The sequence below is a fragment of the Polypterus senegalus genome, chromosome 8 (assembly GCF_016835505.1).
Source record: "Polypterus senegalus isolate Bchr_013 chromosome 8, ASM1683550v1, whole genome shotgun sequence".
NCBI classification, from domain to species: Eukaryota; Metazoa; Chordata; class Cladistia; order Polypteriformes; family Polypteridae; genus Polypterus; species Polypterus senegalus.
In genome coordinates this window covers 40,497,081-40,524,732 of record NC_053161.1, presented here as the reverse complement: position 1 = coordinate 40,524,732, position 27,652 = coordinate 40,497,081, and the positions used below count along the sequence as shown (strand labels likewise).

General features: G+C 38.0%; 1 protein-coding gene across 2 annotated transcripts in view; it reads right to left on the bottom strand.

Moving 5' to 3' along the window:
- Positions 1-9,449: 9,449 nt before the first annotated feature.
- klhdc10 (kelch domain containing 10) overlaps positions 9,450-27,652 on the bottom strand; it is an 84,686-nt gene continuing 66,483 nt past the window's right edge. For both annotated transcript variants that reach the window (XM_039760996.1, XM_039760997.1), the window contains 6 exons: positions 23,363-23,511; positions 16,853-16,937; positions 15,880-15,946; positions 11,758-11,805; positions 11,513-11,652; positions 9,450-10,307 (listed from right to left, as the gene is read on the bottom strand). In XM_039760996.1, coding sequence (XP_039616930.1) covers positions 10,098-10,307; positions 11,513-11,652; positions 11,758-11,805; positions 15,880-15,946; positions 16,853-16,937; positions 23,363-23,511 — 699 coding nt within the window. In that variant the 3' untranslated portion in view covers positions 9,450-10,097. The remainder of the gene's footprint in view (positions 10,308-11,512; positions 11,653-11,757; positions 11,806-15,879; positions 15,947-16,852; positions 16,938-23,362; positions 23,512-27,652) is intronic.

Genomic DNA, 27,652 nt, shown 5'->3' with positions numbered 1-27,652 from the left:
GTCTAGCTTTTGAGGTGCTTTTGGTCTACTTCTCAGTGTCAGGCAGCTCCTATTTAAGTGATTTCTTGATTGAAACAGGTGTGGCAGTTATCAGGCCTGGGGGTGGCTACGGAAATTGAACTCAGGTGTGATACATAACAGTTAGGTTAAATGTGTTTGATGATCAGAAACATTTTGTGTGACAAACATGCAAAAGAATAAGAAATCAGGAAGGGGGCAAATAGTTTTTCATTTTTATACTACTTACCCATACATAGCACTTCAACATGTACTAAATGTGTAGGGGAGTCCAATAAAATATCTTGGCAAAAGATTTTTAAGTAAGAGCATATTGCATTCCTTGAATAACGTTCACACCAGCATAAATGTGTTCGGTTTTCTTTGTCTCATCAGTTCATGAAATAAGTAAGTGTAAATACTTGGGCAATGTTTTTAAATGTATCAATCAACCTGATAGAAGTTGTTAAATATGCACCAGCTGCTTGTATCTTCATTTTACGTTAGCTAGAAGAACTAATATTGCTAACATGGCTTTTCTCCCAACACCATATGCTGCATATTGCAATCAACCCCTAATGACCATAAAAGAATTTAATTCCGAACAAATCACTACAGATAGGACTGGGGTCTCCAAATGCAGTCCTGGGGCCTCATGTATAAACAGTGCGTACGCACAAAAATGTTGCGTAAGAACTTTTCCACGTTCAAATCGCGATGTATAAAACCTACACTTGGTGTAAAGCCACGCACTTTTCCACGGTACCTCATGTCTTGTCGTACGCAAGTTCTCCGCTCGGTTTTGCAGACTGGCGGCACCCAGCGTCAAAGCAGTGCTACTGTTGCTGTGTGGCTATCTTTCTTTTTCAGATCCACACTCTTGATGCAGCTTTATAAATACACTAATAAACAATATGCAGTAAATTTCAGTGTAACGCATCTGATTGTAATTAACTCGCAACAATATAATGGTCCAGGGAATAGCCATAGTATTCCAAATACCATAACTCTCTGTTACTCTCACTGCACCTTCTTCTTTCAGCTGCTCCCATTAGGAGTTGCCACAGCGGATCATCTTTTTCCATATTACTCTCACTACACCACTCGGAGTATTTATATCACTGTATCTGAGTGTGAATCACAGCAGCAGCTGATCGGAAAGAGAATTATCGGTATACAGCATCAAGCAAACGCTACCTCAGCCACGGCAAAACGTTTCAAAGCCTTTCCTGTACAGACCTCGAGGTTCAGAAACAGTTTAATCCCAAGAACTTTAAATGCACTCAATCAATTGCTCCTTGTAGAACTGTTTGTACTTATAAGTACAATCACCCCACTGTAAACTTGCACTACAGTTATAATATCTCACAACCTGGGCCACTTTATAAAGCGCGTATTTACATATGATGACGATATCATTTTTAAGGTGAAATGAAGCAAAATATGTGGATTACATTATACAAATAAAACTTGAACTTCATTTAAATAATCTGTATTGTTAATAATTAAACATGCCAGGACATGGTGCTGTAGTACTAGCTAGTTCGCAGATTGATCATACATCATGCTGTATTCTTTCTAGGCTGGCTTGACACTGGAAGGAGATATAGATATATATAGATATATATATATATATATATATATATATATATATATATATATATATATATATATATATAATAATTAAACATGTACTATGAAGATATTTCAATGTTCCTTAAAAGGGTTGTAGAATCTGCGTTCTAAGCTTACAGATGGCTTAACGTCTATTACAGAGCTGTTTGTGTGGCGATTGGGTATTTGGAGAAAGAAAAGTAAGGACAGGAATTGGGGGTTAGTACGTTTGAAAGAGACAGTAGTGCTACAATGATTTCATTGAAGGTCGCACACAATCACTGTGCTGCTGTGTTCCCATGTTTCATAACATGCTTTAACTCCTATCATCATGAAAAAGATATCACGTATACATCTCAGTATTCTAGTTATTCAGAGAGCTGTAATATCACGAATGTAATGGATTCTGTGAACAGTTGGAGGAAGAGAGCCGGTTTAAGAAGCAAGTAGTGATTCACACACATAGATCACATACGAGTAGAAGATCAAATACAAAACAAAGCATTTAACGTGCTACTTTAATTACGATGTAATTTTGAGAAACTAGTAAATTAAATGATTTTAAGATTAAGTTTATGATGTTCTACTTTAATGACAAGATAAACTACGTGATTAAAGTGGAAATTTCGAGATTAAAGTTCACATTTTCTGCCTTTTTTTTTTTCTCTGAACCCTAATAAGCTTTCATATGACACTCAGACGGTGGGCTACAACTCACCTTTTCACAGTGACTTTTTTTTTTTTTTATTTCCGGCACTGTGCAACTTTGTGAACTTTAACTTTCAAGTTTCTCTGACACTCGATCAACTTTCTTTTGTTGTTTATACCACTGTTTAAACCAACAAATAGTACACTTGGTATTCGCTGAAATTCTATTTTCCCCCATGGTTTTGCCATTGTCTTTCCACAGAAGGCTGAGCTTAGGGACTATTTATATTGATTTGCATATTCAAAGAGGTGTAATTCTGGGGGGAGTTGGGGCGTTACTTTTCACGTTGACCAGGATTTATTCCTGCGTCTGGATTTTTTCTGTGCGCAAGAACATTCCCACTTTTGTGCTTACGCCATGTTATAGTGAGAGTTCAACGCACGGCCTTATACGTGAGGCCCCTGGAGCACTATTGTGGGTGCAGGTTTTCATTCTAACCCTTTTCTTGATTTGTGACCAGTTTTTGCTCCGAATTGGACTTCCTGTGAATTGCTTTTTTTTTCCCCCTTAACATCCAAACACAACCGAGATGTGAAGTGAGCCAGCAAAGTAGATGCCTCAAACTCAATTTCATTCCAATCAGTTTCTTCATTAGATGCAAATTCCTCATTAGTTAAACCCATTATTAAATTCCATGGCTTGTGCTATCACAATTGTACCCTCATTCTGACAGCAGTCAGATCAGCAGTTCAGTCGATTTTCTTCATTCTATGAAGAGTATCAAACTTTTTTGTGGACCTGAGCAGATCAACATTACTGAGACATTCACTTTCAGATATTGTATGATGGACACAGGGTGATATAGTGGCTCATTTTGTATCTCATTGTTTTTGCTGCAAATTAAAAGGAAAAAAAAAAAACCAGAGGGTTTGCCGTGTAAAAGAGCTAGCCAATTAAAATGAAGGCAAAGGAGTTAATGAGGGAGGATAAAGGACTACTTTGCTATGCCAGCTCTTGAAGCAGCCTGCAAAAAAAAAAAAAAAATGTTGCCCAAGATACATGCTGCCATGCCTAGATTTTCTAAATAAGAGCTGCTGGTTCTTCTCAGGGTCACAACAGTGTTGTCATTTACTGAGGTGTGTAGCAGCGTGGGATGAGATGGCATGATGGCAGGCTTATTCTCTTCACTCTTTTCACACACTATAGCATCAGGCCAGACTGATAGCAATTTATAAATTATGCATATGGGTAATTTGTATACTGTATAAAGAAGGTGAATACATTCTCTTATTAAAAGTCCTAATATACTTTTAGACAGTGCATAATGTATTTCTGAAATATACAGTGGGTACGGAAAGTATTCAGATCCCCTTCAATTTTTCACTCTTTGTTATATTGCAGCCATTTGCTAAAATCATTTAAGTTAATTTTTTCCTCATTAATGTACACACAGCACCCCATATTGACAGACAAAAAAAAAATTTGATATTGTTGCAGATTTATTAAAAAAGAAAAACTGAAATATCACATGGTCCGAAGTATTCAGACTCTTTGCTGTGACACTCATATACAGTCCTGATCAAAAGTTTAAGACCACTTGAAAAATGGCAAAAAAAATCATATTTTGCATGGTTGGATCTTAACAAGGTTCCAAGTAGAGCTTCAACATGCAACAAGAAGAAATGGGAGCGAGACAAAACTTTTGAGTGTGCAATTTAATGAAAACAACAATTAAACTGAAACAGGCTGTTTTACAGCTGATCAAAAGTTTAGGACCACACCTCCAAAAAAACCCATAAAAAAATACAGAAATCAAATTTCCAAACATGAACTCAGTACTGAGTAGCTCCACCGTTATTGTTGATCACTTCAAAAATTCGTTGCGGCATGCTTGATGCAAGCATTTCCATGAGGTGAGTGGGAACATTTCTCCAAGTGGTGAAGACGGCCGCACGAAGGGCATCTACTGTCTGGAACTGTTGTCCATTTTTGTAAACTTCCCTTGCCATCCATCCCCAAAGGTTCTCAATTGGATTTAGATCAGGGGAACAAGCAGGATGGGCCAAAAGAGTGATGTTATTCTCCTGGAAGAAGTCCCTTGTCCTGCGGGCATTGTGTACTGTAGCATTGCCTGTTGAAAAGCCCAGACGAGGGCCCTCAGTCATGAGGAATGCTCTCTGCAACATCTGGACATAGCCAGCGGCCATTTGACGCCCCTGCACTTCCTGCAGCTCCATTGTTCCACTGAAGGAAAAAGCACCCCAGACCATTATGGCACCCCCTCCACTGTGGCGCGTAGAAAACATCTCAGGTGGGATCTGCTGGTCATGCCAGCAACGTTGGAAACCATCAAGGTTACATTTTTTCAGAGAATCAGAGAATAAAACGTTCTTCCACCTTTGAATGTCCCATGTTTGGTGCTCTCTTGCAAAGTCCAAACGAGCAGTTCTGTGGCGTTCAAGGAGACGTTTTTTGTTTTTGAAGCCCTTCGGTCTCAGATGCCGTCTGATGGTTATGGGGCTGCAGTCAGCACCAGTAATGGCCTTAATTTGGGTTGAGGATCATCCAGTGTCTTGACGGACAGCCAATTGGATCCTCCGGCTCAGTGCTGGTGAAATTTTTTTGGGTCTTCCACTTGACTTTTTTGTTCCATAACCCTCAGGATCATTTAATTCCAAATGACTGTCTTATTGCGTCCCACCTCAGCAGCGATGGCGCGATGTGAAAGACCCTGCTTATGCAGTTCAACAAACCGACCACGTTCAAAAAAAAAAAAAAGGAGAGTTTTTTTGCCTTTGCCATCAGAACGTGTGACTACCTGACAGAAAATGACAATGAATCCACATCTTTGCACAGATTTGGCCTTTAAAAGGCCTGTGGTCCTAAAATCTTGATCAGATGTAAAACAGCTTGTTTCAATTTAATCGTTATTTTCAATTAATTGAACGCTCAAAAAATGTTTTGTCTCACTCCCATTTATTTTTGTTGCATGTTGAAGCTCTACTTGGAACCTTGTTAAGATCCAACCATGCAAAATATGATTTTTTTGCCATTTTTCAAGTGGTCTTAAACTTTTGATCGGGACTGTATTTAACTCAGGTGCTTTCCATTTCTTCTGATAATACTTGAGATCACCTTCATTTGAGTCCAGCTGTGTTTGATTATACTGATTGGACTTGATTAGGAAAGCCACACACCTGTCTATATAAGACCTTACAGCTCACAATGCATGTCAGAGCAAATGAGAATCATGAGGTCAAAGGAACTGCCTGAAGAGCTCAGAGACAGAATTGTGGCAAGGCACAGATCTGGCCAAGGTTACAAAAAAATTTCTGCTGCACTTAAGGTTCCCAAGAGCACAGTGGCCTCCATAATCCTTAAATGGAAGACGTTTGGGACGACCAGAACCCTTCCTAGAGCTGGCCGTCCGGCCAAGCTGAGCTACCGGGGGAAAAGAGCCTTGGTGAGAGAGGTAAAGAAGAACCCAAAGATCACTTTGGCTGAGCTCCAGAGATGCAGTCAGGAGATGGGAGAAAGTTGTAGAAAGTCAACCATCACTGCAGCCCTCCACCAGTCAGGGCTTTATGGCAGAGTGGCCTGTCGGAAGCCTCTCCTCAGTGCAAGACACATGACAGCCTGCATGGAGTTTGCTAAAAGACACCTGAAGGACTCTGATTGAGAAATAAGATTCTCTGGTCTGATGAGACCAAGATAGAACTTTTTGGCCTTAATTCTAAGCGGTATATGTGGAGACAACCAGGCACTGCTTATCACTTGTCTAATACAGTCCCCACAGTGAAGCATGGCGGTGGCAGCATCATGCTGTGGGGGTGTTTTTCAGCTGCAGGGACAGGACGACTGGTTGCAATCGAGGGAAAGATGAATGTGGCCAAGCACATGGATATCCTGGACAAAAACCTTCTCCAGAGTACTAAGGACCTCAGACTGGGCCGAAGGTTTACCTTCCAATAAGACAATGAGCCTAAGCACACAGCTAAAATAACGAAGGAGTGGCTTCACAACAACTCTGTGACTGTTCTTGAATGGCCCAGCCAGAGCCCGGACTTAAAACCAATTGAGCATCTCTGGAGTGACCTACAAATGGCTGTCCACCAACGTTTACCATCCAACCTGACAGAACTGGAGAGGATCTTCAAGGAGGAATGGCAGAGGATCCCCAAATCCAGGTGTGAAAAACTTGTTGCATCTTTCCCAAGACGACTCATGGCTGTATTTGCTCAGTATTTAGTAGAGGCACCCTTTTGAGCTAAGGGTCTGAATACTTAGGACCATATGATATTTCAGTTTTTCTTTTTTAATAAATCTGCAACAATTTCAAAAATTCTTTTTTTTGTCTGTCAATATGGGGTGCTGTGTGTACATTAATGAGGGAAAAAATAATTTAAATGATTTTAGCAAATGGCTGCAATATAACAGAGTGAAAAATTGAAGGGGGTCTGAATACTTTCTGTACCCAATGAATAGGGAATAACTGAACTATACTGAAACATTTTCATGAAGATGTAAACAAATCACTACTGTAAAAACAGTTAAAGACCTGGATGTTACCTTTTTCAATCCCAACTTCACCTCCTGATCTTTGGGAGGGATACACGTGCTCTAATAGGAATACTGTAGTGGGCAGTTCTCACACACACACCTAGCAATTTATGAAGCCATACATACAGCTACAGTATGCCTCGCACTCAACTGCAGTACAGGCCACAAAACAGGGTGTTTTTTTTCCCCCCTTCATAGTAATGGGATGTAGTAATTTGCTACATGAACTAAAGCATTTTTAATTTATAGTTTTAAAATTCATCATGTATGTCCTTAAAGTTTGATACTATGGGGTTCAGAGGCCACAAATTCAAACATAAAAATAAAAGCTGTAGGATTTACCAAGTACTGTACGTCCATTTTTTTTGAGCCAAGAATAAGCAATAACTAGAGATATTGTATTTGTGCACAATCCTGTAACTTGTTAAAAGTTTAAAAAAAAAAAAAAAAAGCGCCTTTTTGTGCAATCCAGCCACTTTTAAAACACCAGCTGTGTTTCACTTCATTGCCACATCTCACCCCCAGACCTCATCATGAAACTCCGCATGCAAACACTCCGCAGCAGAGTGAATCTTACACTGGAGGTGGTTTTTAAATAGATCACTACAGAATGCGGTTATCTCCAATGTTCAGGATTTCAGTTTGTTAAAAACCACAAGTAAAAAACTACTGAATGACATTTCAATGTTTTTTTTTTTATGTACACACCTCGAATGACTAACATACAGCCTTACAACAGTTTCCAAATTTAGGACAAAAAAGGGCATTGGCACAGAGGATGGAGTAAGGTGCAGAAGAAGGTGGCAAACTCTGACACAACAGACCGGACAGTGTCTAAAAATGCAACAAGAATAGTGTTAGTTTGATGCTGACACTCGTCCAAGAGACAGCAAAGGCCAATATAAAGTGGAACTTCACAGCATGAGATACCAAGTCTGGCCCAGCTCTGCTTTAAGACAGACAGAAGGTTTTGAAGTAATCAGCAGAAGCTGAGATGCCTGCACAAATCGTTTGCTTCAACTTTCAAGACTTATTTTAATTGCTGCATAACATCTGTAGATTGTAACCTATTAGTTGTTCCATGAAAAAGGCCCATTTGTAATATTCTGAAATTTCCTTTTCAGTTTTTGTTAACCTAAACTTTAAATTTAAGCCTGTAACAGTTCACTGTTTTTCACTATTTTGCCTCATTTCAACTGATTAAATAGGAGGAAAAATCAAAGGGGTTCTAAAACTTGCGACACACTTTTTTTTTTTTTTTTATGCATCTGAGTATATAGAAGAATATACAAGAGCCATAAAATTGTGTATGTTAGCTCTTCTTACAAGGAGGTGTCCAACACTGTCAGACCAAGTATGGAAGATAAACATGAACATGTCAATTTTATACGTTATGAAATTCTTAAGGCATTCAGATAAAATGAGATCTGTTAATTATAATAACTTTATTGATCTGTCAAAGAAAACAATAAAAAAAAGTAATTTACAAACACATACAATTAATGATTGCCTTGAAACTATACAGAATACAGCAAGGATTTACTGCCAAATGTTTCAGTTTAAAAAGGCATCAAGTTAAAGTAAACATGCATGTCTGGACATTAATTATCCATGCAATTAAAAGAAAAATTACCTTATTACTCAACATTCTGGTTTTAAGAAAGAAGGTATATGGGTTTGTATGCAAAACCAACGTCTCGTTGCTGTTTTGTTTTTTTTGATAGTCCATTGTCTAATGTATGCCACGTGTGTGTAGCTATTCCAAGGTAAATGTGGGTGTTGTAGCCGATACAAAACTGCTGTGTCTTCTTCAACTTTACAATACCTTAAGCTGATATGCCATGAAAGATCTGAAGATTGTTTCAAGAATAAAAAAAAAAAAACAGTTCATAAAAAGTACTCTGGCATTAACAGAAACCATGAACTGAAAAGCCTTAGGTTCTTTAGTTAAAAATGAAAGTATATTTTAGGGCAGACAAACTAAAATATTGAAATCATAGATAATAAAATAAGTTAAAAACAAAAATATACAAGTCCAGCTTATATTTCTATTTCATGTTCATCAGTTACCTGTCAGACAGTAATTTCTTCAGACTATAAATAATTACTGTAAAGAAGATTCATATTAATCTTAAACCATACAAGGCACTAAAGTGTCATACAGGTGGGAAGAAATGTCCTGCTACAAATCAATTTTAAACTATTAAAAGTGTATTTTGTTTGATGGAAAATTACTCATAAATAAGAAATAAAATTTTCACAGTTTAGAAATCTATGGTCAAGTAAAACAGGATTTATTACATCCTTGCTACTTCTAAATAATGGCTGTATGGAAAAAGCACCATAAATCACAGTGAAGAGCTGAGACTGTTGGGAAACATCAACTTGACAGCAGTTTGTGCAGAAAATGAAACAAACCAAATACCTGAAGGCAGCAAAACAAAAGACCAGAACATTTACTGCAGATGGGCCTTGTGTTTCAGTCGGATGTATGGAATTCAGTGTGTTAGACTGTGCACAGCACTTACATTCGTAGCAATGCAACAAAGCCTGTTGGCCACCACATTTTGCTTAGATAGGACTCCTTCAATTAAGTGAAACAAGGTGCTAAAAGTTAAAACAAGTGAAATTTTGGGGGAAGAGAAATGTAGTGAGTGTAGGAGTGCCACTGTATCCCAAAAAATAAATAATTATCAAAAAACAAATTAGGAAGACTTATTACCAGGTCAAATATTTCAGGTCTTTTTTTCCTACAATTTGACAATCCATATTTTGTACAGTATGTAGATATTATTCCTAGAATTCATTTTCAAATTAAAAAAAAAAAAAAAGAAAGTTGTTAAAATAAAAGCAGTTTTTTCATCCAGTGTCACCAAAGTCATCTTTAAAACCGGCAATATTTCTACTTGGGAAAACAGAAGTAAAACTTAATGTAAACATGAAACAAGGAATAAAAGAAAAGAGAAAAGCACCCCAACTTGACGGTGTAGTCTTCATCAATGCTGGCTACCTTGTGTTTCACAGTAAACAAAACTTGAGTAGGAGATGAGGAGTTGTATGCGAGGGTTACAGGCAGGCGGTTTCCATTGGGATCACAATTAATGCAGAAGTGCAAAAAATAAAAACAAAGGCATCTGATGTTTCTGTAGAGTAAGGCTCAGAACTCGTCATCTTTCCGAAAGAGGAGAGACGGGGGGCCACGAGCTTCTTCCAGTCCACTGCTGTTAAGTCTATCCTTGCTGCAAATGTATAGTTATTATAAAGCAGTCCAAAACCTTTATTTCAATCTCTCAATTAGTTCTTGTGTGAGACCGAGGTTAAGGAGCTGCACTGTGGACAGCTGTACAAGCTGGGGGAAAGACTTCAGAAGCTGCTCCCAGCAAAGTTCTAACAAACTGGGCACGACCAGCCAGATTTTAAACAGTGAACCAGTTCTCTTGTTTTCATGAATGTTAACTACTCCACCATGGACATACATACAACCAGCCTGTGTGGCAGGAGAAGAGAAAAAAAAATTAATTAAATACAAAAAGGCAGAGAAAATGCTTTCTACACTATATTAGAAACTTCTTGCCAAAAAGTAAAAAAAAAAAAAAAAAGTAAACCTGGAGTGTTGTACAAGTTAAGGTTTCTGCACAGATGTTACACTGCTTTGACAGAGTCACAAAGGAATTAGACACAACGACAATATTTAAACTGTTCTTCAGCAGTTGGCAGTGGAGTATTGTCCAGCCTTTTGCCAAATCAGCAGCAGAGCTCTGTGACCTTCAAAATCCTGCTGACTTTACGGCATGCACTGCAGTTGATAGTTCATTCACAATACTACGTTATCAGAGGCTATAAACACATCTGAACCAACTGTCTGAATACTTACTATACTGTACATATGCCCCTCATGTCACCTTACAGTAGTGGCTTAAGCACAGTCGCTTATAGATTTACAAATTCAGGACCACACATCAAAACATATTACCGATATGCTGAGCAGGATGCACATGTTGATCCTGGAAGCCTAAAAACACTTTATATTAAAGAAAAAAAAAAAAAAATCTTTGTTTCTGTGACTGGATGAGAACTTGAAAAAGCTACTTCTTTCTCTCATTGAAAGCTACTAACCCTAACCCTGAAGACTCCATGAGGCAGTTGTGCAGACTGCAAAGTGCGGTTTCCTGCTCACGCATGCACTCAACTTGGACACCCATAAAGAAGATGTTGGATTCATTTTTTACTCAATAAACACAGCAGCACAAACTGCAGTGTTGCATTAAACACACAACAAGGCACATGTGATGCTTTCATGCTTACTTAGGATAGATGCGGTTTCAAAAACACTAACTTTGGAAGCTTTAGGGTGGTGGAATTTGGTTTGGGTCAAATATGATGTAAAGCTTCTAAAATTCAATAAATAACTGATACTTCTTTTGGGTGAATTTCCTTATATCTGTTAAGTTATTGACAAATGGTTTAAATGTGGAGTTGCTTCCAGGCTGAAAATAAACATTAACCCAAATAATAACTGGAATAAAACTGGTACGGTTCAAAAAAGTCACCGATAAGGGGTAGTAATGCTAAAAATCAAACCAACTCTCTTATATTTGTGTTCCACATGTGTTTCAAAAGGCAGAGCAACAATAAAAATACAAAATAGGAAAATTTTCACATTTTAATGTCTTTTTTTATTTCTATACTTACAGGTGTTACAGCTGCACAGTGAAAATATGCAGGTTCAGGCATAACTGCTGGTAGCTTTGTCCACTGAAATGTTTGCAAACTTATCTTCCAAAGGTCTCCCAGTATTTGTTCCCCATTATAACCGCCGCATATAAACACATCTATTAAAAAAAAAAAAAAATTAAAAACTGAGAAAAGTGGCATAATTTATATTGCTTAAACAAAAAAAAAGTTGATATAAAGTACCATAATAAAATGGCACTTACCATTTCCTATCTGGACACTACTGTGACATCTTCTTGCTGCTGGAAAACCTATTAATAAAAACCAAATAAATTAAAATCAGTTCTTGAATTTATAAGACTGTCCAAGTAAAACTAGAAAATAAAACTGGAACTTCAAACAATTTTTAGTTCTTGAAGAACTTTACACTCTAAACTTGGGTTAAAAAAAATAAATTTAAACCTAATGATACAATTTTCTTGGGAAGACATGTCAAAAAGGGAGATTTTTTTTTTTTTTTTAAAAAAACTCCAGCATCAACTTAAAAGGTGCTACCACCAGGTAGTATTTGCTAAACAAGTAGCGTCATAATACATGCTTTGGCTGGACTGAAGATGCCCGTGAAGATTTAAGAGGATGCCTGTTTGAAAGGGATGTGGCTTTTTCTGTTCAGACTTTGAAGTTGCACCAATTCTTCTCCTGATACTGGATTACTTCATTATCCATTCAGATTGCAGCTTCTTCCTAGATTTTGCTTCCTTAACATTAATGTTGGTATGGTTTGGGTGCTTTAGAGAACATTTTACAGAGTCCTCCCCACATCAAAACATCACCAGACATTCCTCTTAATATTATTTTTCTGGCAAACTGTACATCAGGATTATTCATGTTACAGCTTCATTATCTGGTAAACTAACCAGTGTTTTTGGACTGTGTTTGTGTACATTTAACGATTTGTTATGGATCATGGTTGATAGGCCAATATCAGTGTGAAACCGCACTCCATATGTGCATGTTAGATTAATTAGTAAACATTAGATCATAAAGAATGTGTATTTAATAACTGCTTAGGGAATGGAGTTCTTTTATCAGACATATTGCAAGTTAAACCCATTATCTGAAATGGCACTAAAAACTTAAATTTCACTGTTTTGGACAAATATTTAGTTTCCCTAAAAGGGTCTCTTTAAAAAAAAAAAAAAAGCCATCAGCATGTACTGTAAAAAGGATAAGTCCACATGAATAATTTTAGCAAATGTTTTGCATTACAGGAGCTAATGCACAAAAGGTTTAGACTACAAAAGTGACCCATTCAAAGCTTGACATCAAGGGCCAAAACTTATTTTTATGGTATTACTTTCCAATATAAAGTGACTAAAAAAGGAATCAAAGCCTAGTAGTCCAAGGCTCAAGGCAGGAACTTGTCCTGGATTAGGACATGGGCAGCCACTCTAGCACTTCAGGCAGCTAGCTATGCATGGTGTTTTACTACACTAACTATTTCCAATGTGTTCAGGATCTTTAATAGTATACAATTTTAGCATATACTGTGTATGTAATTATACATCTGTGTGTATGTATATCTATCTCTATCTATCTATCTATCTATCTATATATAAATCAAAACAAGCTTCTGTGTAGTTTGTACTGCTTGATAGCAGGGCTTTTAGTTTCATTTCAAAAAGATGTTCTCATATTAAAACTGGAAAATGATTGATCTGAACTGACCAGAACACATTCAGGCTCTAGGGTTTTGCTTTACAAATGCCATGATTAAGTCTGTGTTTCGCCAAATTTCTCAGCGGGGGTAAGGTTCTCAATAGAGACAAAACAGTGCTTTGTAATTTCTAATAAAGTTGAGAATTTGTGCTACTGAGAATCACAGAAAACCATAAACCCGCCCATTGGATAACATGTAAACAAATACATAATTTGAGAAGGTGCTTACTGTCAAGGCACTTGTATTAAGACACTGGGATGAGATTAAAAGGTAGTACGGTATATACAGATAACCTATATTTTTGCAGAATTGGAGTCACAACATTAAAGACTCCTTCCAGCCTTTAAAACACAAAATTACTAACAGAATTTCTAATCAAAGAACTTAATTTAAAAAAAAAAAAAAAAAGTGTACACATCTTTACTTAAGAATGTGTAATCTAACAAACAAATCTGTTCAGCTATAGGAAACTATGCACAGAAGCTGAATTGGACCGATTGTGGTGTCAACAGTACTCACTGACTCAAGATGCCAGGGCGGAGACACACAGGAAAATCTATTATTCTGTAAATTTTAAATCGAAGGGAAAAGCAAAGTTTCATCAGCTGCAGCCAGTCATGACCTAAGCAGAGATTGAAATACTACTTGTGGATACTCCCCACACAAACAAAAATGTGTGAATATACAGTAAATTACAGTTGTGGTGAAGCTGTTCCATAAAAAATAACATGCAACCATTTATTGTTACCAACAGAGGATCTTAGGATAGGAGAACAAAATAGTTCTAATGGTTAGATGTATTTTAGCATCACAAATTCAGTACATGTTCTGTCGTAACACAAATTTAAAGTCTGAAACAACTGAATGTTTAAAAAAGCTCCATGCTTGCTTGGCTTTTGTGGACTTACATAATTTAAATAACTACTTGCAGATTCCCAGACGAGTTGGCCTAACATGGGTAAAGAAAGCAAAAAAGTCTACAAGAACATTCATGGAGAATGAATAAGTATATACACCATCCTCAATTTTAAGTTAATAATAAAAAGTGTGAAATCACCCAAGTAACTGCAGGACTTATTAGACCTTATATCATGGGGCAGAAGCAACTAGGCATAAAACTGTATTTGCATTGTACCAATGTTTCTTTTATTGGGCAACACAAATGTTCTCTTTATATTCTGAAATAACATAACATTGTTTATGTAGCGTTTTCACACTTGATTAAAGAAGGCATTATTTGGGGCTAAAGCATCAAGCGAATGGCGACTGTGGTACCACATGAAACACAAGCAGAGTGAAGACAGCAAGTATATACGCAATTTTGTCAATCAGCAGTGGAAAATTGTGTGACCTGCACCATAAATGCAGCTGATATCCAACAGTGTATATGATAATGTGAATACCATTTTTAAATACATATGAATTTTCTGAATTCTTTTGAGACCCTCCCCAACAGTGCTGCACGCCGAACCGCAATTGACATGTCTGTCGAGGATTGCTCGTCATTTGCTAATGCAACCACAGGCTTGCAGCACCACCAAAGCAACTACCTGTATAACATGTCTGTTGCTCAATAGGTGATTCAGGAAACGTTATAAACCAGCCACTGACCTGGCCCCATTTCTGCTTGTGTGCGGGGTCTGTGTGTATTGAAGTGGTAGTTCCTGTTTGAAGAAATACCCTGACTTACTGTTTTGATAGTAATAAAATTGGTTCTTTTTAAGCCTTTGGACTCTTCTCTCGGGTGTAGGACAGTGACTCACCCCCCATCCACCGCTCCAACCTTCCTTATTAGCTATATAGAACCTTGGGTTCCTGCCAGTTTAATCATTTTCCTCCGATGATGATGATGATTCCTGGTAGGAATCGTAAGTTTAGGAATAAACTATTTTAAGGTCCAGGATTCAAACTAAAAATACATTTTTAAAAATAAGTTACTGGCCAAACACAATTTGATTAGGAAAAAAATAGTTTAGACTAGGCCAAAGCAGTCTGTCCAAAGCATGATAGGATGAATCCAGAAATCAATGTAGAGCTCCCAGGACAAACTGATTTGTCCTAGTATAATCTAGTTTGGCTTGCAATCACACTTTCTTTCCACTACAGGCTAAACCGGTTTGGCCTAGTCAAAAATAATGTGTGATTTTCTTTTTTCTTTTTTTTACAATAAATATATGTCTGATCCAGCAAACTCAGGGAATCCCACTCCACATCACCTCCATCCCAATATCTTCTGTAGAGAACTGCCCCCATTCTATAGTGAGCCATAAATCCGCAGAGTATTCAAGCATGTTATTCATTTTGTTCTTGTTTAGTTGTGCGAGTTTTATTCATTTCTTTCTTGCGTGTTTGTTTCGTTCGTTTTGCCTCTCAGGGATTCAGAGTGGTAAAAGGAGTAGGAGGAGGTCTTTCCAGTAAGTAGTACTGCGTTTGCCATGGTTCACCTGTATATCATTATACGTCAAAATTTCATATTAAAATAAAATGTACAAGAAAACAGCTACACACTATAATTTTATGTTATGCACATTTTGTAAAAGACCCTTACCCCAAAAATTAAAAAAGCACCCAATTACTAAAACAGTTAATCAACAAAGAGGTCCTACGCACACATATTTATGGTTTGACTCTCCTATTCTCAGGGAAGTAGAAAAAAAGCACATACCAATTTTCTCATGAGGTTTTGTTGTTATTTCTTCCCATGAATTTGTTTCTAAATTGTAGGCATGTATCTAGATAGAAAGAAAAAAACGGACCGTGTACTAAATGGAATAAAATTCCTATACAGTATACATACACATATACATATTTATCACAGAACTGATGAATATAAAATAAATTACATTCTGAAACAGCAAGAAATAAATTTACCTTTAAATCAAAAAATACTGCTGCATTATAGAATTTTATAAACTAAATATCTCAGAGCATCAGTCTTTGTCTACTATTTTTAGATTTTTTGCCATTTTAAAACAACTTCTAGAACTCATATTTTAATATTTAGTAATGTACTCAATATAAAAATTATTATTAACCTCTGCAGCCTCCCAGATTCTGGACTTTGAAAGTGTAGTGCTTACTGTTTTATTCTTTAAGTGTTGTGTTCTTATCATATAGGCAACTTAGTGAAGACTGCTAGCAGTTACTTGTACTTGCGGAATTGTAACACCAAAACAAGGAAGACCCACTACTAACTCACATTTTATGGAAGCTTTGACGACTGCAAGAAAACACACAGAAGATTAAGTGTGTTTTGTATTTTTAAACAAAGAGACAAGTGGAACTCAGTCAAGCTAAAATGACCAGATGAATTTTTCCAATTAGATTATACTCCGCATTGCTTCTTTGTAATTCTAATTGTGCTGCTGCTACCTTATAAAGCTACATTATAATGAACCTTGCAAGTCTTACTCTGTAAGCCATTTTCATTAAAACAGACATTACTTTTAAAAACCATATACATTTTCTTCTTAAGTGCTTCATGGTGATAAAAGTTTAGGATTGGCCAATGTCAATCTTCCCAAGGCTTTCCTTAATAGTTACCAATTGGCTATTTACATTAACTTGCTCTCCAAGTATATTTAAAAAAAAAAATAGTGTAGCAGTGTCCATTAAATATAATCAATTTCATAAACTACCTTATCTAAAGGATATGAAGTCCAAGAAGTTCCTCCACCCAAGATGTATATTCGCTGTCCATCATGAGCAATTTCATGTCTGTACCTGGAGAAAGGGAAGGGTATACAGCTTTAGTGCCCAACCTCAGATTTCCAAAATGAAAAAGCTTAAACAGTAAGTGTTAGTAATAAGTAAAAGCAGTAGAAATGGGAGGGGCTGTTCCATATGTACAATAACCAAGCAAAGTGATCTGATAGATACCACTAAAAACGGCATAAGAGTAGTGCAGTACTCCTCTTTTCCAAAACCTGTACACTCAAACCTTGAAGACAAAAAAAAAATTCACAAAACACATTCTACAATTAATGAAAGGAACAGGATTTTGTTTTATTGTGCAGCACAAAATTTATAAACATGAAATGTGTCAGGCCAAATAAGTAATTAGCACTTAATGTTTTACTTATCATTCCGATCACTCTTTAAAGACAGCATAAAATTGTGGAGTATTATATAAGGCTCTATTATTTCTCTCTGATTCAAAGTAATAAATTCTTCTTTCTGACGTAATAAAAAAAAATGTAGATCAGCAAACTGACCAGAAAAGTATTGACAGTTTTTTGGATATTCAATAATAGGTCGTCACCATACTGTAACGGTTGTCACATATGTTTTTTGTGTGCTTTTTAACTGGATCTGCCTCTTGCTTCTTTCAGAGGGGCCTAGAAAATAACTTACTGGGGATATCTCTTTAAGGGGAGTTGGGGGCCAAACTACGCCAGTGGGTCCTTGCCATACGGTACGTTGGTGTGACATAAAGGTTAACTGACTTTAAAAAGGCGCGTATGGGGGGGAAAAAAAAAAAAACCCCCCAAGAAGAAACGAGGAGTAGAAGGTGAACTAGAGGAAAGGAGCTGGGAAGGCATATAACAAGGAGCTGCAAGCAGTAAACCATTCAAGACAGACTCTGGATTAAGGACTGTTGGGTGCACGGATAGGTTTTCCTTTAAACCTAAAGGAACTTTCGGAGTTCATGTCTTGTCTTGGCTATAATGAAGCGGGCGTCAGCCATGGACGAACGCTAGCGCGGAGGACTCCCGGGTGTGACGGATTTTCATCCCTCCTCAAAAAGAACCGACACTAAGCCGGTGAGATCTCCTCGTTATCTAGAAGTTCAGTAAAAAGTCTCAGCGACATCACCTCAAAATTGGTCGCTTGTGCTACTGTAGTTTTTCCCTGGCCGAGTGAAGATAAACTTTTGAACAAAAGTTAATATAAAAGGGACTGGGGTACATTGGGGGTGAATTATATGTATGCATCCGTTGGGTATTTAGATACATGTTTAATATAGATCTATGTAGTTGAGAAGATATGTGGGGTGTTTAGAAATAGGATATTTCTTCTTTTTCATTTTTTCCTTCTGGCTTTTTTTGCTTTCTTTACTGCTGCGCCGAATTCTGGGTAATAGAGTGTTCAAGGGGTTTGTATAGATATAGTGGTTATAGGAATTGTTTATAGGGATTTATTGTTGTTTAAAAATATATATTATTTTTGTTATTGATGAAAAGATTGATTGGGCGATTACTTTCATAACAAAAATTCACAAAAGTACATTTCACCTGGAAACTCCAAATTAAGGCTTAGGAAAAAAATAATCAGGAACGGCAACCGACAGAACCTAAGAGTAGGAGATATTTTGTGTGTGAGGACTCTTCATCTAACAAAAAGGGGAGTTTGCTACAATACCTTTAATAAAGGGCAGCACTGTGAGAAGAATTTAAGTTTCAATTGCAGCCGGTCTGAACAATAAGTTATTGTCTTAAAAGTAGATTTTGACTGCCAGCTTGCCATATTCCGTTTCCATCTTGATAAGTGGAAGCAGCAGATTAGTAAATTAGGGTATAGAAACATGCTCTTTTGAAGAGCTAAGTGACCTCACCACCTAACTTTAACCCTAATTTACGAGTAGACCGCTCAGCAGCATTCACTACATTTTTCTGAGAGTTTCAGTATAGCAGATCACTCATGGGGAGTCATGAGGTGTGGATACAAGGCTTTTAACCAAGATTCATATTGCCAGTTTGTTGTTTTTCATTCAAAATGTGTATAGTACATTAGAAAATCAAAATATTCTCCATGCTGGTTTTTATCCCTTTGTGATGGTTTTTAATTTTCTATATAAGTGCATTTTAAAATTTTGTCGTCTTGTCGTAAATGAGACATGAAATGAATTTTGGAAACTCATCCTCAACCCCAAATCTAACCCAGTTAACTTTAAAATTTCAGCCGATTCTGAGGGTAGCCTAAAATTTTATTGAAAATAAAGAGGTAAAATAAAACTTTTCAGGATTTCCATTCTTAATTCAAGGTTATCACTGCATTTCAAAAGCAAGAAAATCATGCCTGAAAACACATCTTCCAAAAAGGAGGTTTCTTCCAGACTCCATCAGGTTTTTCTCCAGGATTTCTCTATATTTTGCTGCTCTATCCTAACAAGGCTTCCAGGGATTGCTGCAGAGAAGCATACCCACAGCCAGATACCAACACCGCTAGCATGCTTGCTTCATAGTGGGGATGAGGTCATGTGCAATGTTTGGATTACATCCAAACATGGAGCTTAGCCCGACATCCAAAATGCTCAATTTTAGTCACATCAGACCATAAACACCTTACTGCAGTAGACTTCAGTGTCTCCCATATGCTTTCTGTGTGCATTTTCAAAATTGACTCTCTCTGATGTGTACTCATCAGGTTTGTTACCGGGTTGGTCTACTTTGCATCTTAGGAAAATACACACAAACCCTACCACCACCAATGCCTTATGAATGACACATACACAGCTAATTAAGGCACTTGTGTGATTTAAACATTAGAGTTTATGAATAGCACACACAACTTGTCACTCTTAGCATTGTAAGTGACACTTTTTATTGGCGCAAACATGCAGGGTTTTAAATCTCAGACCATATTACTTTGGTCTCTAGAAATATTATTTAATCATAGAAAGGCTTAACATCCTTAGCTATTGCCCATTTATCAACCAAGAATGCCTTATTTATGTAATGTTCCCTACTACTGGGTGGCGCTTTCACCCTCAGCCTTAATAAACCTTGCAAATCAGAGGATATGGCAAACTTCTGACTGCTCCAGGTGCTCTTTAATATATACCTTATCACCTCAATCACTCTAGATATAAAGTATATAAAGTTAAAAGCAGCAAGGTATTTATTACATGAATAATACTACTATATAGAACAAGGAATAATAGAAAATGATAGCAAAGTCTAGATATACTGTATATAGTCTTTAGAAAATGGCTTATGAAAAGAAAGGATGTCAAAGCTTAATGTCCCAGGGTGGCATCAATTTAATAAATTGATATTCATGGAATCCTTTAGCTGATGATCCTGACATGGCTATGTCTTCTCCTCTTCTGACACCACTGCTCTGTCTTATTTGGATGTTGGTCTGTCGTTTTGTTGTTTAGTCCGTCATATTTATTTTAAAATTCCATAGGGGTTTCATAACATGTAATTGTTACATATACCTGATTGGCTGACTGTCAATATGATGAATGAATCTGCTCAAACTACATTGCTCACAAAAATTAAAGGAACACTTTAAAGAAACACAGATACATCAGATCTCAATATGAAGTTGGATATCTATACAAATAACGACAGGGCAATGTCTTAGGAACAAAAGGATGCCAAGTCTTTTAATGGAAATAAAAGTTTTCTGCCTACAGAAGGCTCAATTGTGTAGACACCCTAAAATCAGAGTGAAATGAAGATGTGGCAGGCTAGTCCATTTTTTCAAAAACTTAAGATACTGAAAAGGCTTTTCAGTATCTTGTGTGGCCCCACGAGCTTGTATGCATGCTTGACAACGTCGGGGCATGCTCCTAATTAGACGACGGATGGTGTCTTGTGGCATTTCCTCCCAGATCTGTACGAGGGCATCCCTGAGCTGTTGTACAGTCTGAGGAGCAACCTGGCGGCGCCTAATGGACCGAAACATAATGTCCCACAGATGTTCTATTGGGTTTAAGTCAGGGGATCGTGAAGGCCATTCAATTGTTTCAATTCCTTCATCCTCCAGGTACTGCCTGCATACTCTTGCCACATGAGGCAGGGCATTGTCGTGCATTAGGAGGAAACCAGGACCTACTGCACCAGCGTAGGGTCTGACAATGGGTCCAAGGATTTCATCCTGATGCCTAATGGCAGTCAAGGTGTCTTTGTCTAGCTTGTAGAAGTCTGTGTGTCCCTCCATGGATATGCCTCCCCAGACCATCACTGACCCACCACCAAACTGGTCATGCTGAATGATGTTACAGACAGCATAACATTCTCCATGGCTTCTGCAGACCCTTCAACGTCTGTCACATGTGCTCAGGGTGAACCTGCTCTCATCTGTGAAAACACAGGGTACCATTGGTGGACCTGACAATTCTGGTATTCTATGGTAAATGCCGATCGAGCTCCACTGCGCTGGGTTGTGAGCACAGGGCCCACTAGAGGACGTTGGGCCCTCAGACCACCCTCAAGAAGTCTGTTTCTGATTGTTTGGTCAGAGACATTCACACCAGTGGCCTGCTGGAGGTCATTTTGTAGAGCTCTGGAAATGCTCATCCTGTTTGTCCTTGTCCAAAGGAGCAGATACCAGTCCTGCTGATGGGTTAAGGACCTTCTATGGTCCTGTCCAGCTCTCCTAGACTAACTGCCTGTCTCCTGGAATCTCCTCCATGCCCTTGAGACAGTGCTGGGAGACACTGCAAACCTTCTGGCAATGACACACATTGATGTGCCATCCTGGAGAAGTTGGATTTCCTGTGCAACCTCTGTAGGGTTTAGGTTTCGCCTCATGCTACCAGAAGTTACACTGACCATAGCGAAATGCAAAACTAGTGAAAAAAAACAGTCAGAAAAGATGAGGAGGGAAAAATGTCAGTGGCTTCCACCTGTTAAACCATTCCTGTTTTGGGGGTCATCTCATTGTTGCCCCTCTAGTGCACCTGTTAAATGTCATTAACAGCAAAGCAGCTGAAAACTGATTAACAACCCCCTCTGCTACTTAACTGACCAAATCAATATCCCAGAAGTTTCATTGACTTGATGCTATACTCTGATTAAAAAAAGTGTTCCTTTAATTTTTTTGAGCAGTATATTTCATCTATTTGAGTATGTTCATTTTCACCAACAAAGTTTTTGATGTTCTAAAACTTTCCTGCCTCAAGCTGTAAACTGGTGTGGCCATTTCTAGTCCCACAGCATCTCCTCCTGTTCACAGGTTGTAAAGTAATCAAATATAGTTTGAAGCACCTGGATTTCTTCCTTTCCTAAGTTGTAAGCCAATTTAGTCCTGGCGCCCATCTCTTCAGAGGTGATAAAATCATCCATATAGCTTGAGGCATCTGCTTGAATTCCTGCTCAGTTCAAACAGATGTTACTGTGATTGATACTGGTACAATTCAGGAAAACAGAATGCTTTGATGTTAAACTGCCCATGCGAGTGTTCTGTATTTAAGTTCATCTTGTTTTGTCTTGAGCAAAATAATGAAAATAGACAAAAATTTGTTGCACACAAACAGGTACAAAGTGGTGTACCCACATCACTGCCTAGTTAGCGAGAGCAAAAAAAAACAAAAAAAAACAAAAAAACAAAATAGCACATCGGATGTCATGTTGGTGGTGTTGCCATTTGGGACTTTTTCCTATGCATTATTGTATATATGAAGCACCCATTGCAACTCACGATTCAGTCCATGAATAAAATCAACTTTTAAATACATCATTGACCAATACCTTCCTTGGACCCTATGGCTCATTTGGTTAATTAATTAAGTAGATCAAGGAGCCCTTGCTCCCAAACTTCTGACATTCTCCGTTAAGGTTTTTTTTTTTTTATTAGTATGTCAATTTCAATGTACTGGTTTATTTCTGCAATTTTAAGGTATTTTTAGAAGAGTATTTTTTTCTGTCTTGTTACCCAACAGATTTAATCAAATTAGGGGAATATTCTATGACCAACACAGCTTCACATTTAGAATGCAGTAAATTAGTATTGTAACTGAAAAGAACAAACATTAACACAAGCCTTTACATAGACTTTGTGGAAAAAAAAAAAAAAAAAAAAAGGGAAATTGAGTGATCTCTCCAAAAACACAGATTTAAAACGTGTTGATGTGCATAAAAACAGCTGGGTTAAAGAATGTTTAAAATTAAACGGGAATAAAACACAAAACCAAAACAAACAAAACAAGGAAACCTTCGTGTATAATTTTTACTGTATATTTATGGAACTCACCTCTTTTACAAACTATGTTTGGAAAATGTGTCAAATGGTAAATGGTAAATCTATCAATTAACTTCATCAACAATTATAAGCAAATTTCTCAGTCCAAAATTGAAACTTGATTTCACAACAAAGTATATTAACTTTGTGTAATTTTTTCAAAGTACCCAATAAATGCATGTCTATGTAGAGTACTTCAGCTTAAAACACAAGATTCACACCTAAACTCTACTTGCCTTTCTTCCGGAAGATCATCAGGAGAATTGTTCGGTTTGAGGTGAATCCATTCTCTAGTTGTCAAGTCCAATCTATGCAAGTCTGTGCTGTAGATATAGCCAGTTGTGCCTCCAAATACATACAGATAGCCATTAATGATTGCCATAGCCTAGGGTTAAAGAGAGTCCAGGGTTTAGTGTAATAATAAAACGAGTATTTTGCCAGCCAAGCTGCCAAACAGCATAAAATAATTGCTGGATAGAACATACAAATTTAAAAAAAAAAAAAACTGACACTCAATTAACCTTGTCTTAGTAATTATAATCTGACAAGTATCACAGATAATGTAAAAATATTACTCCAAGAAGCAAGTTTGCTTTGTTAGGCATAACTAAAAGTTCATTAATTGCTTAAAGATAAAGGGAAAAAACACACACACACACACACACACGACACAAAACACCTAAAATGCCTGTTGCAGTTTTATGAACAGAAAACCCTGTTTAAATAAATTTCAGTATCTAAATACAGTACATCACTACAGTATTTACCACTGCTCCCACACTGTGTGGTATTTGGCCGGCTTGTCATCCCGGCCAATACCCCAGGCTGCCAGATGGAGCCCTCCCTGCAGTATGGAGGTGCCCCGAAGACCAGCAGGGAGTAATGGACTTTGTAGTTTTTATCCTCAGCCCTGCTGGGTACCACAGGGGCCGCTAGAGGGAGCTGCAGGGAGGACAGAAGACTTCTTTGTGCTCTATAACCTGGAAGTGCCTCAAAGGAAGAGCAACGTGCTTCCGGGGTGAAAGACTTGTTCCTGACCCGGAAGTGATATTGAATCACATGGACTGGGAACACTTCTGGGTCAGGGAGAATAAAAGGACTATGGGAGCTCCCAGATGGCGAGCTGAGCTGGGTGGAAGGGTGGCAACACGTCTGGGAGTTGGAGGATTATTATTGTGATTTATTTATGAGTATAGTGGAGGAGAGGGTGCTTTGTGCATTGTGGCAACTGAATAAAGTCGATTGGACTTTTACTTTTTGTTGGTCCAGACAAACATTGATATGATATCGCATTTAACAGATTTGAGTTTAACCAAACAAATTTCAGTATAACTAACATTTTTTCCAACCAAAAAAGGCCATCAAAGATGATAATGCGATGCTAAAATACTTGATGGTGCACTTACACTTTCGTCAAGTCTTGGAAACCCTGCAACAGGTGGTCACTTTCTTGTTAGACCAAAAGAAAGGGACAGTCTTCTGTGAAATTTCCAGTCTTGGCAAGAGTGTAGGCACATAATCATACACAGAGCCAAATTCCAAGTCAGAGCTCTGAGCGTCTGTCTGGGTAGTTTCATAGCACTTCTCAAAGTTTACTTTGCAATGAACAAAAAAATGTTTGGGGGGTTTGGGGAGGGGTGTAATTTATGTAGTTTTAAACATGCTTTTTAAAATAAATAAATAAAAAAAAATTATATAAAAACAAAAATAACAGGTACAGTGGAACCTCGGTTCACGACCAAAAAATTTGCCAAACTTTTGCCTTGGTTCACGACCACGCCAGTTTCCCTTTAGGTTTGTGAGAGCCGAGGATTTCCACACGTGTTGCATTGTTCTCGATTAGACGTGTCTGCTGAGAGAGAGAGAGAGAGAGAGAGAGAGAGAGAGAGAGAGAGAGAGAGAGAGAGAGAGAGAGAGAGAGAGAGAGAGAGAGAGAGAGAGAGAGAGAGAGAGAGAGAGAGAGAGAGAGAGAGAGAGGCGGTGCTGCATGTGCGTGCCTGCCTGCCTGCTGCTGAGAGAGAGAGCCTGCACGTGCGTGCGTGCCTGGCTGGCTAGTTCATACGCGCCGATTACTGTATGTAAGCAGAGCCGCTCCCTGTTCATTGTTCTCAGTCAGACGTGCGTGCTTTACCTGCACTCTCTTTGTGCTCTACAGTATTTCGTGTGCTTTTGCAGTTAACTATGGCTTCTAAGCAAGTGTAGAGTGGCGAGGAGAAAGTTTTGAAGAAAATTGAAATCTAAGAAAGAAATTGAAAAGTTTGAGCCTGGCGTTCGTGTTACTGATCTTGCCGCCGAGTACAAGTCGTCAAAATCTATGATTGACTATTCTAAAGCAGAAAGAATCTATTAAAGCAGCTGATATTGCAAAAGGAGTTACATCGTTAACCAGGCAGAGGCTTCAAGTGCTGGAAGAGGTGGAAAAACTGTTTACCAGTTTACTTATTTACCAATTTGAGAACCCTTGTGCTTTCAAGCAGCACAATGTAAACAAAGCCAGACTGCCAGTAATGTGCAGGTCAAACACGAAGGGTTGGGTCACAAGGACTTTGTTTTTGGAATGGTGTTCTATATTGTTGAAATAAATGGACCATGCAATGTAGTCAGTTCTTCTTTAACTTTATTCACACTTCCTTCCTCTACTCTTCCTTTCCTCTTCCACCCCTTTCCTCCCTGACTGATTACATCAGTATCCCACATATACCCCCTTTTGAAGAAAAAAAAAAAACAAAAAAAGAACAATCATTAATAATATTAAAACATTATATGAGAAAACTAATCTCTAATCTTCAACATTATACTAACCAATCAATTAAACTATCCCATTCCTTTATAACTGTTAAGGTAACACGTGTAGCTTCCAAATGCTGTAAATCTTTATCTGACATAGTCCTTTGTCCACACCGGAGCCTGTCGCACTCTATTTCTCCATATATTGGAAAAAGACTGCCCAGGTGTACCAGTAGAAATAGCAGCCGACTGAATTGGACGGGTTGGAACATATGAATCCTCTGGTTGTGTGTCTGAAGTCAGACTGGATTGTACAGCTGTAACTGGAGCGAGGTGAACTGCATTCCAGATCTTGCCATCTGACAACAGGTATGTGGCAGGGCCTTTCTGAGCAATTATCTGGTAAGGGCGACCGAATTTGAATTGATCCTTTTGGACTATGCCTGGCTTCCTAATACGCACAAAACTCCCACAAGTGAAAGAAGGTGGTGATTTTGCTCTGCGACGCATATCTGTATATTTTTTCATTTGTTCTTGTTTCTGTTGTACATGCTGCGCCACAGTAGTATGTTGCTTCAAAGGCAAAGTTGGAAGCAGGTCTCTAATGTTTAATTTAGTTATCATTCAGCGACCATGTAAGAGCTCAGCAGGTGACTTGTGTTACTGCATGTGCAGTAGCACGATAGGTCTCTAAAAATTCAGTGACAAATGACTTCCAAGGCTTTCCTTCAATATTTGCCATTTGCAAACAGTCCTTTAATACCCTGTTAAAACGCTCTCTCTCACCATTTGCTTGTGGATAGTAAAACAGAACTGCGAGTGTGTATGATGTCCCTATTACTAAGAAATGTTTCAAAGTCAGAAGACGTAAACTGAGATCCATTGTCAGTAACAATTTCCAGTGGATTTCCTTCCCTACTGAAAATAGTGCACAAAAAATGTATAATGGTTTCCGAAGTCACAGCAGATGCAAAAGCAACTTTTGGCCACTTACTGAAGTAGTCAATAAGTATAATGGCATAGCGATAGCCATATGGTGCAGTTTGAAATGGCCCCACAATATCAATAGCAAGTTTGTTCCAAGCTGAATTTGGGATAGGCACTGGTTGTAATGGAGCTGTATTTGTGTTAGCGGTTTTATCATGCTGTATGCAAGTTGTACATAATTTGATAGCATCTTCCACTTGGGAGTCCATGCCAGGCCACCAATATAAATCCCTGAGTCTCTGTTTCGTTCGTACAATCCCTTGATGGGTAGAATGTGCCAGCTGAATCATCTTAGACTGTAATTGTGATGGGACAATGACCCGATGAGTGCCACGAATAATAAGTTCATTTTGTACCGCCAACTCTGTCTGAATTCTGAAATAACATCTGATTCAAGTCCTTTTAAAGTACAAGGCCATCCTTTAGTAATATAAGTCTTGGCCTTTTGTAGAATAGGGCACAATGCACAAGCACTTTGTTGACTTTGCTGCAGTGACTGCAGAGCAGTTTCAGACACCAGATCAACAAATTCCAAGTCAGGGTCTTGTTCCGATACTGTCTCAAGACAGTGGCAAGCGTGATAAACAGTCAGCAGTGATATTTTCATGCCCAGGTTTATACTCAATACTGTAGTTGAATGACATAAGTTGCGCTGACCCCCTTGCAATTCTCATGCCTGCTCGTCCAAGCCCCTTGCTAGTAAATAGTGTGGTTAATGGACAGTGGTCAGTGCATAAGGTAAAATGACGTCCCCACAAGTAGGTACGCCATTTCTCTGTGGCCCACATGCAAGCAAGAGCCTCCTTTTCAAT